Source organism: Balaenoptera physalus (assembly GCF_965194825.1).
Source record: "Balaenoptera physalus genome assembly, chromosome: 10".
NCBI classification, from domain to species: domain Eukaryota; kingdom Metazoa; phylum Chordata; class Mammalia; order Artiodactyla; family Balaenopteridae; genus Balaenoptera; species Balaenoptera physalus.
Window position 1 is genome coordinate 67,454,158 of NC_138889.1, and position 14,401 is coordinate 67,468,558.

At 40.3% G+C, this 14,401-nt stretch overlaps 1 protein-coding gene across 2 annotated transcripts in view; it reads left to right on the plus strand.

Annotated features, from left to right (window-relative positions):
* SWAP70 (switching B cell complex subunit SWAP70) overlaps positions 1 to 14,401 on the plus strand; it is a 77,545-nt gene that overhangs the window by 54,077 nt on the left and 9,067 nt on the right. For both annotated transcript variants that reach the window (XM_082478139.1, XM_082478138.1), the window contains exons 4-8: positions 3,284 to 3,511; positions 5,609 to 5,755; positions 6,880 to 6,988; positions 8,701 to 8,882; positions 13,716 to 13,823. In XM_082478139.1, coding sequence (XP_082334265.1) covers positions 3,284 to 3,511; positions 5,609 to 5,755; positions 6,880 to 6,988; positions 8,701 to 8,882; positions 13,716 to 13,823 — 774 coding nt within the window. The remainder of the gene's footprint in view (positions 1 to 3,283; positions 3,512 to 5,608; positions 5,756 to 6,879; positions 6,989 to 8,700; positions 8,883 to 13,715; positions 13,824 to 14,401) is intronic.

The following is a 14,401-nucleotide window of genomic DNA, read 5'->3' on the forward strand; positions in this document are numbered from 1 at the left end:
TTCTGTTCCACGGCAGTGAATTCCAGCATTCTGTCTTCCAAGTCACTTTTCCGTTCTTCTGCCTCAGTTATTCTGCTATTGATTCCTTCTAGTGTATTTTTCTTTTCAGTTATTGTATTGTTCATCTCTGTTTGTTTGTTCTTTAATTCTTCTAGGTCTTCGTTAAACATTTCTTGCAACTTCGTGATCTCTGCCTCCATTCTTTTTCCGATGTCCTGGATCATCTTCACTATCATTATTCTGAATTCTTTTTCTGGAAGGTTGCCTATCTCCACTTCGTTTAGTTGTTTTTCTGGGATTTTATCTTGTTCCTTCATCTGGTGCATAGTCCTCTGCCTTTTCATTTTGTCTTTCTGTGAATGTGGTTTTTGCTGCACAGGCTGCAGGATTGTAGTTCTTCTTGCTTCTGCTGTCTGCCCTCTGGTGGATGAGGCTATCTAAGAGGCTTGTGCAAGCTTCCTGATGGGAGGGACTGGTGGTGGGTAGAGCTGGGTGTTGCTCTGGTGGGCAGAGCTCTGTAAAACTTTAATCTGCTTGTCTGCTGATGGGTAGGGCTGGGTTCCCTCCCTGTTGGTTGTTTGGCCTGAGGCGACTCAGCACTGGAGGCTACAGGCTCTTTGGTGGGGCTAATGGCGGACTCTGGGAGGGCTCATGCCAAGGAGTTCTTCCCAGAATTTCTGCTGCCAGTGTCCTTGTCCTCATAGTGAGACACAGCCACCTCCTGCCTTTGCAGGAGACCCTCCAACACTAACAGGTAGGTCTGGCTCAGTCTCCTGTGGGGTCACTGCTCCTTCCCCTGGGTCCTGATGTGCACAGTACTTTGTGTGTGCCCTCCAAGAGTGGAGTCTCTTTTTTCCCCAGTCCTGTCAAAGCCCTGCAGTCAAATCCCGCTAGCCTTCAAAGTCTGATTCTCTGCGAATTCCTCCTCCTGTTGCCGAACCCCCAGGTTGGGAAGCCTGACATGGGGCTCAGAACCTTCACTCCAGTGTGTGGACTTCTCTGGTATAATTGTTTTCCAGTTTGTGAGTCACCCACCCAGCGGTTATGGGGTTTGATTTTATTGTGATTGTGTCCCTCCTACTGTCTCATTGCAGCTTCTCCTTTGTCTTTGGATGTGGGGTATCTTTTTTGGTGAGTTCCAGTGTCTTCCTGTCGATGGTTGTTCAGCAGTTAGTTGTGATTCCAGTGCGCTCACAAGAAGGAGTGAGTGCACGTCCTTTTACTCCTCCATCTTGAACCAGTCTGCCTTAAATGTAATGTCAAATGGTTGAATAATATTCTACTCAGTGCAGAAGGAAGTAACATTGATGGAGTACATACTGTGCCAGACATTGTGCACAGTGTTCTATTTTTGTCCCATTTTATCCCCATAGTAGTTCTGTATGATAGGTGTTATTATACCCATTTCATAGATGAGAAAATTGAGACCTAGCTTAGTTTATTTCCATTTCATTAATTGACCTCTACTACATTCTATGTATGATTCTGAGTTCTAGAGATCCAAAGATGAGTGGGACATTGTCCCTCCTACAAGGATTTCAGAAAATCTACAGGGGGCAGCTTATGAGTATAGAGATAATTTCAATACAGTATGCTGAGTGCAGTGGCACAGAAGAGGAACAGCTGACCTGGGTCAGAGCAGTTTTACCAGAGCAGTGCTTCTGAAACTTTAATGTGCATATGGAAGTACTGGGGGTTCTTGTTAAAATGCAGGTTCTGATTTTGGGGTCTTCGGTGCGGTATGAGATTCTTCATTTCCAACAGGCTTCCAGGTGATGCTGATGCTGCTGGTCCACATTTTGGACTATTTTGAGTTGGGAATATTATAGACAATGTAGGATTTGAACAGATACCAGTTAGCTGGGTAGAGAAATGGGGAAAGGTAATCTAGATAGGCCAGCATGGGGCAAGGCATAGAAGCATAAAAAAATGTGTTAAATGGGTAGACTACTTATAATCTATAGCAGGTGTTGGCAAACTACAGCTTGCTGGGTGAATTCAGCCCACATAGCCTGTTTTTGTATAGCCCATGTGCTAAGATAGTTTTTACGTTTTTAAAGGTTGTTAAAAAAAAAAAAACAACCCGAACAAAGAAGAACATATACCAGAGATGTAGAAAGTCTTAAATGTTTACAAGCTAGCCCTTTACAGAACATGCTTGGGATCTGTGTTGACGGTGGTTATTGGTGGAGTGTAAAATCTGCAGTAGGGCATGGCAGGAAATATGTTAGAGACAGTGGGCAGGGGTGATCACAGGGGACACAGAGGAGCTTGGCCTTTATCTTTGAGGTGATAGGGAGCTAGGCAGGGTTTAAAGAAGGGAGGTGAAAACAGTAGGATTTTGTCACTGATTTGATGTAAGGGAGTGGGGAAAAGGGTCCTGGCATGGGTGAATGGTGTTGTTCCCAACTGAAATCCATAATTGGAGGAGAAGCCATTTGAAAGGTAGAGATGATTCATTCATTTTTGGACATGTTGAGTTTGAGAGAGCACTGTAGGATACCCAGGCTTTCCAGAAGATAAGAGAGATCAATTCTCATTCAGTATTATTGCGTCACTGTTTTGTTTAACTGTTACTATTTCATTTACACTATTAAAGTACTTTCATGTCACGTGTACATCCATACTCATTCACCTGAAAAAAACAGGCTGTTGGACAGCAGGTGTCTTGTAATCCCTTTCATGCAATGTGATGTGTGTGTGTGTGTAGAGCTGTCTGGAAGGACGCGTGCAGTATTTTCTACTGTTTTTCTATACAAAGCTATGTGTTTTGGCATTCAATAGACTTTTCTGGCCCAGGCTAGGAATTCACCATTGTTTACAACATTGTCAGCATTCTAATGAGAAGCAGCAGCATTAATTTCAAATAATTGGCTTATGTGGAAAATTAATAAATTGGTGACTAACTTTTACATACTTTGAGATGCTTATTGTTCAGTAAAATTAATATTCTGATATATTGAAATCCAACAAAGTAATCAGATCACATCAATTAGTTTGTGTATGATAGTATGTGTGCAGTTTGCTTTAGTTCTGTATGCAAATATACTATACTCTTAAAGGTTCCAGTTTTTGATTACTTATTCTAGTTTAATATAGAATCAATGGCATTTTATCCATACCCTTCTCCCTGGTAGTATCATGATTCTTGAATGATACACTTTTGGAACTATAAAAGAATATTTCCTAAATTGACCTTTCAGTGTAAGTAACACAGGTACATACCTAAGTTTAAAAGTTATTTTTTTGCTATGAAATAATGTTTTAAAAATTCTTTATATAGATTGAATACCTGCTTAAGAAACTTACAGAAGCTATGGGAGGAGGTTGGCAACAAGAAGAATTTGAAAATTATAAAATCAACTTTGATGACAGTAAAGATGGCCTTTCCGTGTGGGAACTGATAGAGCTTATTGGAAATGGACAGTTTAGCAAAGGCATGGATCGGCAGACAGTGTCCATGGCAATTAACGAGGTCTTTAATGAGCTTATATTAGATGTGCTGAAACAGGTAAGAGTCCTATAACACTATTTCTCCTCACCTTTAGAATTTGACATGTTTGAAATAAAACAAATTTGCATCACAAAGATGAGTCTAAGTCACTTATACTTTTACACTGAACAGGAATAAAGTTTCTTATTTTCCCAGTCTTGTGTTAGGCTTTCATTGTAAAGAATTACAGTTAAGCATTGGGAAGTTACTATTTTGGAAGAACTGTTCAAACGATCACATTTCTAAACATTTTTAAAGTACTTTTATGTCACGTGTACATCCATACTTATTCATCTGAAAGATCCCATGGCATATTGTTCAGTGAAAAAATCAGGTTGTTGAACAGTAGGTGTCTTGTCATCCCTTTCATGCAGTGTGACTTGTGTTTGTAGAGCTGTCTGGAAGGATGAGTGCCAAAATGTTAAAAGTGATAGCTGCTGGATTGTGGGATGTCTGTGAATTTTATTTTATTCTTTGTTCTTTTCTTATTATTGGACTTACTATTATATATGTTTATACATGTTGATCTCTCTTTATATATATGATATGTATTATTTTTGTAAAATCATAAAAATATTCTCACTTTTGGGAAAAAATACCTTTATATAGTAAAGTTTTGTTTACCATATTAGATTATAAGGTTTGTTTTCTCAGCACCTGCATAGCATCTGATATACATATGGGAGGCTTAATGCTTATTAAGTAGAATTTATATATTTTTAGTGGATTAGATTAGATTTCTTACATTATTACATTGAATAATAGCTCTGATTTGGGATTTCCTTACGTTGGTCCTTTCTTTGCTCTGTTAGGTGATATTGTTTTTGCTCTTTTCTTCAAATGGAGCCCATCAAAACAATTAATTGAGGCTTAATTTGTGTAAGTTTTTGGTGCTGCAAAGAATTATGAGACGTGGTCTCTGTCTGAAGAGAATTTCCAGACAGATTAGGATGGCAGAATATAGAACTACAGATGAATTGCAGTATGAGATAGCTTTGGCTTAAATGTTCAAGGATTAGCAAACTGAACAAGTAATATGATTAGAACTTAGTGTAATAATCAAATGATACAGCCAAGATATTATCATATATTTAACAATGTGTATAGTCTACTACAAGCTATCAGCACCTATAGATTTACTATTTAAAATGTGAGTTATTCTTGAATAGTCCTGAAGCATTTTGGCCTATAATAAGTGTACAGTTTTGCTGAAGTAAAATTTTTAATCACACATCTTTGATGCTGATATATGGGAAGGAAGCACAGGGCTAGTAAGTGTGAGCATAGAAGCTACACTTAGAAGCCAGTAGCCTAACTACTGGTCCAGTTCTTTTGCTGCTCCTTTGGAGCAGAGTTCATTCTCCAGAATCGTGAGAGGTCAGGTAGAGAGGTACTTTGGTGCCAGAGGGTGACTGGCTGAGAAGATATGCTTGGCCAAGTTGACTGATAGCTTTTTTAGCATTTTCATTGATGGAGGTCTAGATTTACTGAGAATCACTGTGAGGTCTAGGTCTAGATTTACTGAGAATCTCAGAATCGCTGTGTGTGTGCGTGCGTGCATGTGTTTGTGTTTTCTGTTTTAAAGGGAACAGATAGAATAGTATAATGAACTCTCTCGTATACCCATCACCCAGCCCCAGGAATCACTGATACCTGGTTAATCCTCCCCGCCTACTTTGACCTCTCCTGTCTTATCTTGACATAAATCCAGACATTTCGTTTTATCTATAAATATTTCAGTAGGCATCCCTAAAAGATAAGGTATTAAAAAAAGAAACCCCACAATGCTGTTAACATCAGGGGTCCTTCAGTCTCTTATCTGCATATAGCTTTTGGCGAGGTTGGGGGGTTTGGGTGGGGGGAGGAGGTATCTCTGAGTGTCTAAAATTCTACGTAAACTTTTATCTGCACATGCTTGCATGAATTTGACTGGCTATAGTGCCCTGCCTTTGTAGCTCTTCAAAGGGTTCATGATCCACAAAGGGCAAGAACCTTCGATATTCATGTATTCAAGGCCACACATCAGATAATGGAGTAGGCAAGAATATCAAGGAAGAGGTATCAGCTCTTATAAATAAAAGGACAGGAGTTTATATCAGATTTAATCTTTCATAGGGTTACATGATGAAAAAAGGCCATAGACGGAAAAACTGGACTGAACGCTGGTTTGTACTAAAACCCAACATAATTTCTTACTATGTGAGTGAGGATCTGAAAGATAAGAAAGGAGACATTCTCTTGGATGAGAACTGCTGTGTGGAGGTAAGAGTCAACGCTTACCTCTTTCCAGTGCTGCCCCCTGCTGTTCAAGTAGTTTATCTTCCTTCTTCTAGACTCCAGAGCCTTAAAAATAATCTTAAAATTTACATTTCTAAAATAATATAGGCATACAGTAGCCATAGTTTCTGAACCAAAAAATTAGATACCTGACAACATTTTTTTCTAATGTGAATTCATTTTCTTATACTCGAGAATAAAATATAGGGATTAAATCTCGTTTGTACATTTAAGGGATCATTTCTTGAATAAAATGGAGTCATAAATAAGAAAGCAAAAAAAAATTCAGTAAGAAAGTGTTCGAAATCATGAATATATCAGAAAACCTGGGCCATTTTGTGTGTAATAAATAAACCAAAAGAAGATGTGAGCATTGCCTTGGAATACTTAGGGTGACTTTCAGAATATTTTAGTCGCAGCTGCTAATTCGGTAAAGAAGTGAAGTCCTCAAGAACATAAAGTTTTGAGTTTTTAATTTATAGCTGAACTATTGCCACATCTGTATTTGTTGAAGAACATTTAAAATACCTAAGATCTCATTCATAAACAATAATGTGTTTTGATGGATGAAATGGTATGTATTAATGTCTTAGGGTATGCAGTGCCCAGTAAGGGGTATTCTTAGATTCAAGTAAACATGGAGACTCACAAGATTACCACAGGCCATACCAGTCTACTTATAAGGATATAGGACAAGAACCACAGCCTGCCAGCAACAATACCCCTGGTGCAAGGAAGGGAGAGACGCATCTGGAGGGTGTGGGAATCACCCTGGGTTAGAAGCCTCATATCCCATAGGGGTCAAGACCTATTGGAACAGTCCATGGGTATATCTTCCAGGGTTCCCGTAAGAGATGTGCTAAGGTACAAGGGTTGCTGTGCTCAGGAAAGCCCAAAGCATGGCCCATCAGGTGGTGTTGGTTCTCCCAGTCTAGGTGTAGTACACTAATCCAGGGTCATTTTTACCATAAGTACTGTTGCCTAGGGGGCAGCATTAGTAAATCAGTAATATTCATTTATAGGTACTTCTTATATAAATAATTAAGATTGAATTTAATCTAAATACTTGAAAATGAGATTTTAAAGACTAATTTTGCTTTCTGTCTTAGTCCTTGCCTGACAAAGATGGAAAGAAATGCCTTTTTCTCATAAAATGTTTTGATAAGACCTTTGAAATCAGTGCTTCAGATAAGAAGAAGAAACAAGAGTGGATTCAGGGTAAAGTAATTTTTATTACTTGTCATAACTTGAGAGCTCTTTCAGCTTTGGATCTCATTAAAGATACTTGGCATTGTTTCCTCATTGTCTATAGTTATTTCTATGTGAAGCAGTAGCTAGAAGAAAAACAAATTGAGAGGAGTTCCCAAAATTTTCATCAATTTCATTTGCCTGATGAATTTGTGGGAAAATTATAAACTGGACATTTTAGGTTTTTTTACTCTTACTATTTAAAGAACATGGAATTTCCCCTTTTAAGGACCGTAAAGAATTTTAAAGTAGCCATTTTGAGTATTTAGTAATGTGTAAAACAAAAAAGGAATTGTGCAATAGCTTTTGAATACTTCAGGTAATTTTCAAGATCTGTTACTTTCACAAGAAATCACTAGTTTCAAATAATTATCTCAAGAACGCAAACTTCTGATTTAATAACTTTCAAACTAAAGTATTACTCCAAAATTAGTAAAGAATGAAACACTATTTATGAGATTTTATTTTTAATCATGAAAGAGGATTCTGAATGTTATATTCTTGAACATAGGTAAAATTGTTTTATTGAAAGTTATGGTCATTTTGATGTAGTTTAAGAGTTTGAGGCAAGTGTATCTGGGTCTGAATCCTCTCTCCTGGGCTTCTGGGGTTGAGTTAGGAATTCTGTAGCAGCTTTCTTCTTCTGTGGAATGGGGCAAATAATAGTATCGACCTCTCAGGTTGTTGTGAGGGTTCATAATTAGGTAATGAAGATATAGTTGCACATTTAAAAAATGAGACATCATTGCAGAAATGTTTGTGACAGATTGCAAACAACTTAAATGTCCATTAATTGGGGAGTGGTTGAACAGATTATGGTACAGCTACACAGTGGAGAATTGTGCAGTACTGTGCAGTATGTACTGATATGGAAAGCTCTCCAAGGCTCTGAAGAGTGTGTTATGCCAACATTTGTGTCAACAGAAGATGGAGAACGTATATACATGTTTATTTGTATATGCTTAAAGTATCTCAGGAAAGATGCACAGAAACCGTTAGCATTAGTTGCTAGTGGAGTGGAGAACTCAGTACTGGGGGATAAGAGTAGGAGGGAGACTTCATCTATGTCCTTTCATGCTTTTGGGTTTGACCAATATGAAAGTATTAGCTCTTTAAATAATTGAAACAATCAGGAAAGAAATCAGATTTCACGTAAAAATTATATAATGCATGTAAAGGGTGTATATATAGCAAATATTCAATAAATGGTAGCTGCTATTATCACCTCGGGAAGGGAGTATATAGGGAGATGGTTTCATAAGGTGTAGATGAGGGGCAGACTAAATACAGCAGGTAGCAAATCAGATACCAGGAACTTTATACCTCAGCCCTTGCTATGTCTTGTTCTTACTTGGCCTTTTGGGAAGTATAGGAAAGGGAGTTGGAAGTGTTGGGATTTCCTCAAATGTGTGTGATATTCCCAAATCAAGATCTGTTTAAGCACAGATAGGCAGTTACGGAACTTTGGAGCTGGAAGGGACTTCAGAGATCATCTCTCTCATGTTAGAGATGAGAAACACATGCTATAAGAGGTTCTGTGACTTGCTCACAGTCACACCACTGCTCAGTGGCAGGATCAGAATTATCCTGGGTCTCTGGTTTTATTCCCACTATGCCATTTACATGTTAGGCTTACAAAGAATAAAGGGTATTCCCTGTTTTTTCTCCCATGCCTTTCACAGCCATCCATTCTACCATCCATCTGCTGAAGCTGGGCAGCCCCCCACCACACAAAGAAGCCCGCCAGCGTCGGAAAGGACTCCGGAAGAAGCTGCTGGCTGAGCAGGAGGAGCTGGAGCGACAGATGAAGGAGCTCCAGGTGGCAAATGAAAACAAGCAGCAGGAGCTGGAGACCGTGAGGAAGGTGGGAGTGGACGCTGGGCTGGGGGCGGGCTCTCATTTCACTGCAGAAGCCATAGTGACCTTACTTACTTGGTAGAGCTTTGGTTCTACCAAGACTAGGTTAATGCAACCGTAGAGAGATTTTTTTTGTGAACTGTGCTTGCAGGAAGTATATCTAGACCACTGAGTGAGACGCCCTGGTTTACCCAGCCCTTGAAAGTATGAGGGTCTCAGGGTAGCAGGGACATTTCATTGACCAGAAAAGAACATTTATAAGAACAATGAGCACAGCTGAATTTTGTCAGAGAAAGATGAGAAATTGTATTCCCCTAAGGATGTCAAGGTCACTTTTGGTGAACTGGACAGGATCTGTTGCTTTTTTAGGTTTTCCCCCTTAGCTCCCGTCTTCACTCATGAGGATCTTGGAAGACCCTTAGTGTTAGAATTGTGCGGTTTTACTTATTGTTTGGAGTCAAAGATACAGTCTGGGTCAGCTTCTCTTTCCATCTCAGGGCTAGGAGATCAAGTACCACAGGCTGTATGAGATAGTTGATATTCATTGGGAAACTTTCTTCCTCGGTTGTGTATATCACAATTTTGGGTATGGTGCTGAGTCCCCAGTGTGTGGTCATGGTCTTTATTTGGGGCATCTTTGGGTTGATCCTGTCTGCCTTGAATCACTGAGCACCTGCTAACCACAAGCTCAAGCATCCTTTTGTGTCCTCCTTTGCAGCACCTATGCCCTGGGATGTGGCATAGTTTAAGGCCCCAAATTCCTGGCGGGGTTCTCCCTTTGCAACCCCTAGAAATGCCACACTCTGTGCTGACTTCCTCTGTTTCTGAAGTTGGTTGTCTATCTTACTGGTGTTTTCTGGTGTGTGATGAATCGTTTTTCTCTTGTTGCTTTCAAGATTTTCTTTTTGTCTTTGGTTTTCCACCGTTTTACTATGATGTGTATGTCTGTATGATATGAGGTATGTGTTAAACTCTTCGTATTTATCTTAGAGTTCGTTGAACTTATTGGATATGTAGGTTAATATTTTCCATCAAATTGGGGAAGTTTTCAGTCACTATTTCTTCCAATATTTTTCCTTCTCCTTTCTCTCTTTCCTATCCTTCAGATACTCCTGTTATGTGAATGTTGGTGTACTTAATGGGTGTCTCACATTTCTCTGATGCTGTTTTCTTCTCTGTTCTTCAAATTGCATAATTTCTATCAATCTATCTTTGATAGATTCTTCCTACAGCCCAAATGTATGTGTGAGAACCTCTAGTGAATTTTTCATTTCAGTTATTGTACTTTTCAACTCCAGAATTTCCATTTGGTCCTTTTTTATAATTTCTGTCTCTTTATTGATGTTGTCTGTTTGATGGGATATCATATCATCTATGACTTCCTTAAGCATGGTTTCCTTAGTTCTTTGAACATACAATAACTTCTTTGAAGTCTTTGCTAAATCCAGTATCTGGGCCCCTTCAAGGTCAGTTTCTGTTGCCTGCTTTTTTCCCCTGCGTATGAGTCACACTTTTCTCTTTCTTTGCACATCTCATAATTTTTTGTTGAAAACTGGATGTTTTAGATAATACATTACAGCAACTCTAGATATGGCTTTCGCCCCTCCCCCAAAGGCTTGTTATTGTTGTTTGCTCATTTATTTGTTTCATGATTTGGCTGGATTATTTCAGTGACGTCTGTTTGCCTCATGGTGTGCAGCCTCTGACTGTCCTCCTCCAAAGCACAACCTTGGGCGTGTACACAGTGCCCTGGGGTGACCGAGGTGTCAGCAGGGCTTTTTTTGGCATTCTTTTGTTTTATACAATTTTTAAAGGTTACACTCCATTTACAGTTATTACAAAATACTGGCTATATTCCCCATGTTGTAGAATACATCCTTAAGCCTATCTTACACTCAACAGTTTGTACCTCCCACTTTCCCTACCCCTATCTTGCCCTCCCCCTGTAACCACTAGTTTATTCTTTATATCTGTGAGCCTGCTTCTTTCTTGTTATATTCACTAGTTTGTTGTATGTTTTAGATTCCACATATAAGTGATATCATACCGTATTTGTCTTTCTCTGTCTGACTTATTTCACTTAGCATAATGCCTTCCAAGTCCATCCATGTTGCTGCAAATGGCAGAATTTAATTATTTTTTATGGCTAAGTAGTATTCCATTGTAGATATGTGTTCACCACATCTATTTTTTATTCATTCATCTGTTGATAGACACTTAGATTGCTTACATATCTTGACAATTGTAAATAATGCTGCTGTGAACATTGGGATGCATGTATCTTTTCAGATCAGTACTTTTGTTTTTCTCGGATATAAACCCAGGAGTGGGGACTTCCCTGGTGGTCCAGTGGTTAAGAATCCACCTTCCAATGAGGGGGACACGGGTTTGATCCTTGGTCAGGGAACTAAGCTCCCACATGCTGCAGGGCAACTAAGCCCATGCGCCGCAACTAGAGAGCCCATGCACTGCAGCTACTGAGGCTGCGCGCTCCACAGCCCGCATGCCACAACTAGAGAGAAGCCCGCGTGCCGCAACGAAAAGACCCTGCATGCTGCAACAAGGATCCTGTGTGCCGCAACTGAGACCTGACACAGCCAAATAAATAAATAAATATTAAAACCCAAAAAACCTAGGAGTAGAATTGCTGGGTCATATGGTAGTTCTGCTTTTTAGTTTTTTGAGGAACCTCCATACAGTTTTCCACAGTGGCTGTACCAGTTTACATTCCCACCAACAGTGTACAAGGTTTTGGGTTGTTTTTTTTGTTTTTTTTAAAAAATTATTTATTTATTTATATTTATTTTTGGCTGTGTTGGGTCTTCGTTTCTGTGCGAGGGCTTTCTCTAGTTGCGGCGAGCGGGGGCCACTCTTCATCGCGGTGCGCGGGCCTCTCACTGTCGCGGCCTCTCCTGTTGCGGAGCACAGGCTCCAGACGCGCAGGCTCAGTAATTGCGGCTCACGGACCCAGCTGCTCTGCAGCATGTGGGATCTTCCCAGACGGGGCTCGAACCTGTGTCCCCTGCATTGGCAGGCAGATTCTTAACCACTGCGCCACCAGGGAAGCCCTGGGTTGTTTGTTTTTTTGATGTTGAGTTGTATGAGCTGTTTATATATGTTAGATATTAATCCCTTATTGGTCATATCATTTGCAAATATTTTCTCCCATTTGGTAAGTTGTCTTTTCGCTTTGTCAGTGGCTTCCTTTGTTGTGCAAAAGCTTTAAAGTTTAATTAGGTCCCATTTGTTTCTTTTTGCTTTTATTTCTTTTACTTTAGGAGATAGATTAAAAAAAAATTGCTGTGATTTATGTCAAAGAGTATTCTGCCTGTGTTTTCCTCTAGGAGTTTTATAGTAACTGGTCTTACATTTAGGTCTTTAATCTATTTTGAGCTTATTTTTGTATGTGGCAGCAGAGCTCTTTGTCTCCATTTCTGATCTCTGTTAGTCTCTCAGCTCTCTGTTAAGCCGGCTGCCTCTGTTGGTATCACCTCCAGTTGTTCATCTCACAGTGATTGCTCTGTTGTTTTCAACAATGCCCTGGGACCTACCTTGCCCCACAGTCTGATATTTAAATTCTGGCCCACATGTAGTTTTTGAAGCCTGTCTTTGAGACTTGTTCCTACTACACGGGGGCTCTTTGCTGTCTTCCCCTGGCTTCCCCTGTCAGACTTCTAGCTGGCCTGTGGTTTAGTTTGTTGGTCTCGTCGACTGAAAAAAAACACACAGCCTAAAATCTGAGAGTTATGTTTTATTCGGGAACTTTGCTGAGGACTCTAGCCAGCCCGGGAGAAAGCTTCTCAGCTCTGAGGAACTGTTCCAAAGAGGTAAGCGGGGAGCCAGGATACATAGGAGTTTTTGTTGAAAAAAACAAAACAAAACATGTAGTTACTGCTAATCACAAAAAACAGATATTTCAAGTTAATGATTTTAGTGCTTTTCAATATATGGGAAGATGCAAATCTGAGCTCATTAAAATTATTCCTTAGATATGCATCTTGACTATCTAGGGCCAGTATCCTGTTTTCCTCCATCCTGAATTCCTCTCACGGTGCACTGCTGGGACAGCTGCAGTGGCTGATGGCTTGATGGTGGGCAATATTCTTTGTTTATTGGAATGGCAAGCAACATTGTTTTGTCTGCACCCTCCTGTGAGATACCTTAGCCCTAGATTGGAAACTGAGGAGAGAGGGAGCCTTGTGTTCTTGGTTCCATGGCCATGGGGTAGAGCCTCCTTCCGCTGCCATGGCCGGGGGAGCAGTAGGCAGAGAGGGGGCCGCACCGTGGCTCACATGCCGTAGACTTTCACTATTCTTGCTGAGATTTAGTTGATTTTCTTGGATAAGTGTTCTCCGTTTGCTGTATGCCTTTAGGATAATTCCCAGAGACTTTAAATGGTTGTTTTTGCTTTTCTTCTAAATGTTGTTTTGCCAGGGAAAGGGTCTGTGGAGTTCCTCATGCACCCTTTGGGAAGTTGAGCTCTGGTAAAGTTTTAAGGAAAAATGTTAAGATGACAAAACTGTATAGGACAAGCTCAAGAAATAGATTCGAACCTCATGAATGCATTTGCAAGTGAATTTAACTTAATGACTGTACTAAAATTTTCTTGGCAGAATGTTGTTCAGAGTTATTAGGAATCATTCATTTACCTAATTTGTTTTGTATGTTGACTGGGAAAATTGTTGGAATGGAATTCCAGTGGATCTACAAGTTTTAGTCTGTCTTTATTGAACACTGAGAATGTTTGACTTCCTCCATAATGTTTAAGTGTGACCATTTCTCTCCAAATGTACTTCCATTGTAATATTCCCTGCTTTTCTGTGGATGGGTTTTTGGGTAGAAACTGGAAGAAGCAGCATCTCGGGCAGCAGAAGAAGAAAAGAAGCGCCTTCAGACTCAAGTGGAACTACAGGCCAGGTTCAGCACGGAGCTGGAGCGGGAGAAGCTTGTGAGTACCACATGCCCAGAGGTGCCGCGGCCTTAACTCACAGAGCCAGCCCCGGTCGGCAGAGGGGCAAAGGCCAGCCTGGGTTGGTGGAGGGTGAAGGGCTGGGAGGCTAGAGTGAGATCATCTTGCCAGCTTGGCTCTGCTGCTGACTTGCAGTGGGCTCCTGGGGAAGCTACATGTTTGTTATTCATTCATTATCGGTTTATTGAGCACCTTCTATATGCCAGGCACCATGCCAAGGATATAAAGGTAAACCTTGCACTCAAGACCCCCTGGTAGAAATTTATGGAATGGGATGATATGTACTGTGGGTAGGAGGACTAAAGTTCCTGGTTTGCCTGTGACAGTCCCTGCCATCCTGGTACAGTTATTAATAGCATCCCCTTCATCCTTCAGAGTCTTGGCTTGGAAAATAAATAGCTACGGAAAAAGTAAGCATAAGTTCCATGACGTTGCACCTCTGTCATGAGCAAAGTGAGGGTTCTGAAGTCAGGAGAACACATGAATGCTGGTCTGCCGCTCTTGGCAGCTCTGACTCATCATCTGATGAGAGGTTCTCATCCCCAAGAGACCCAAGG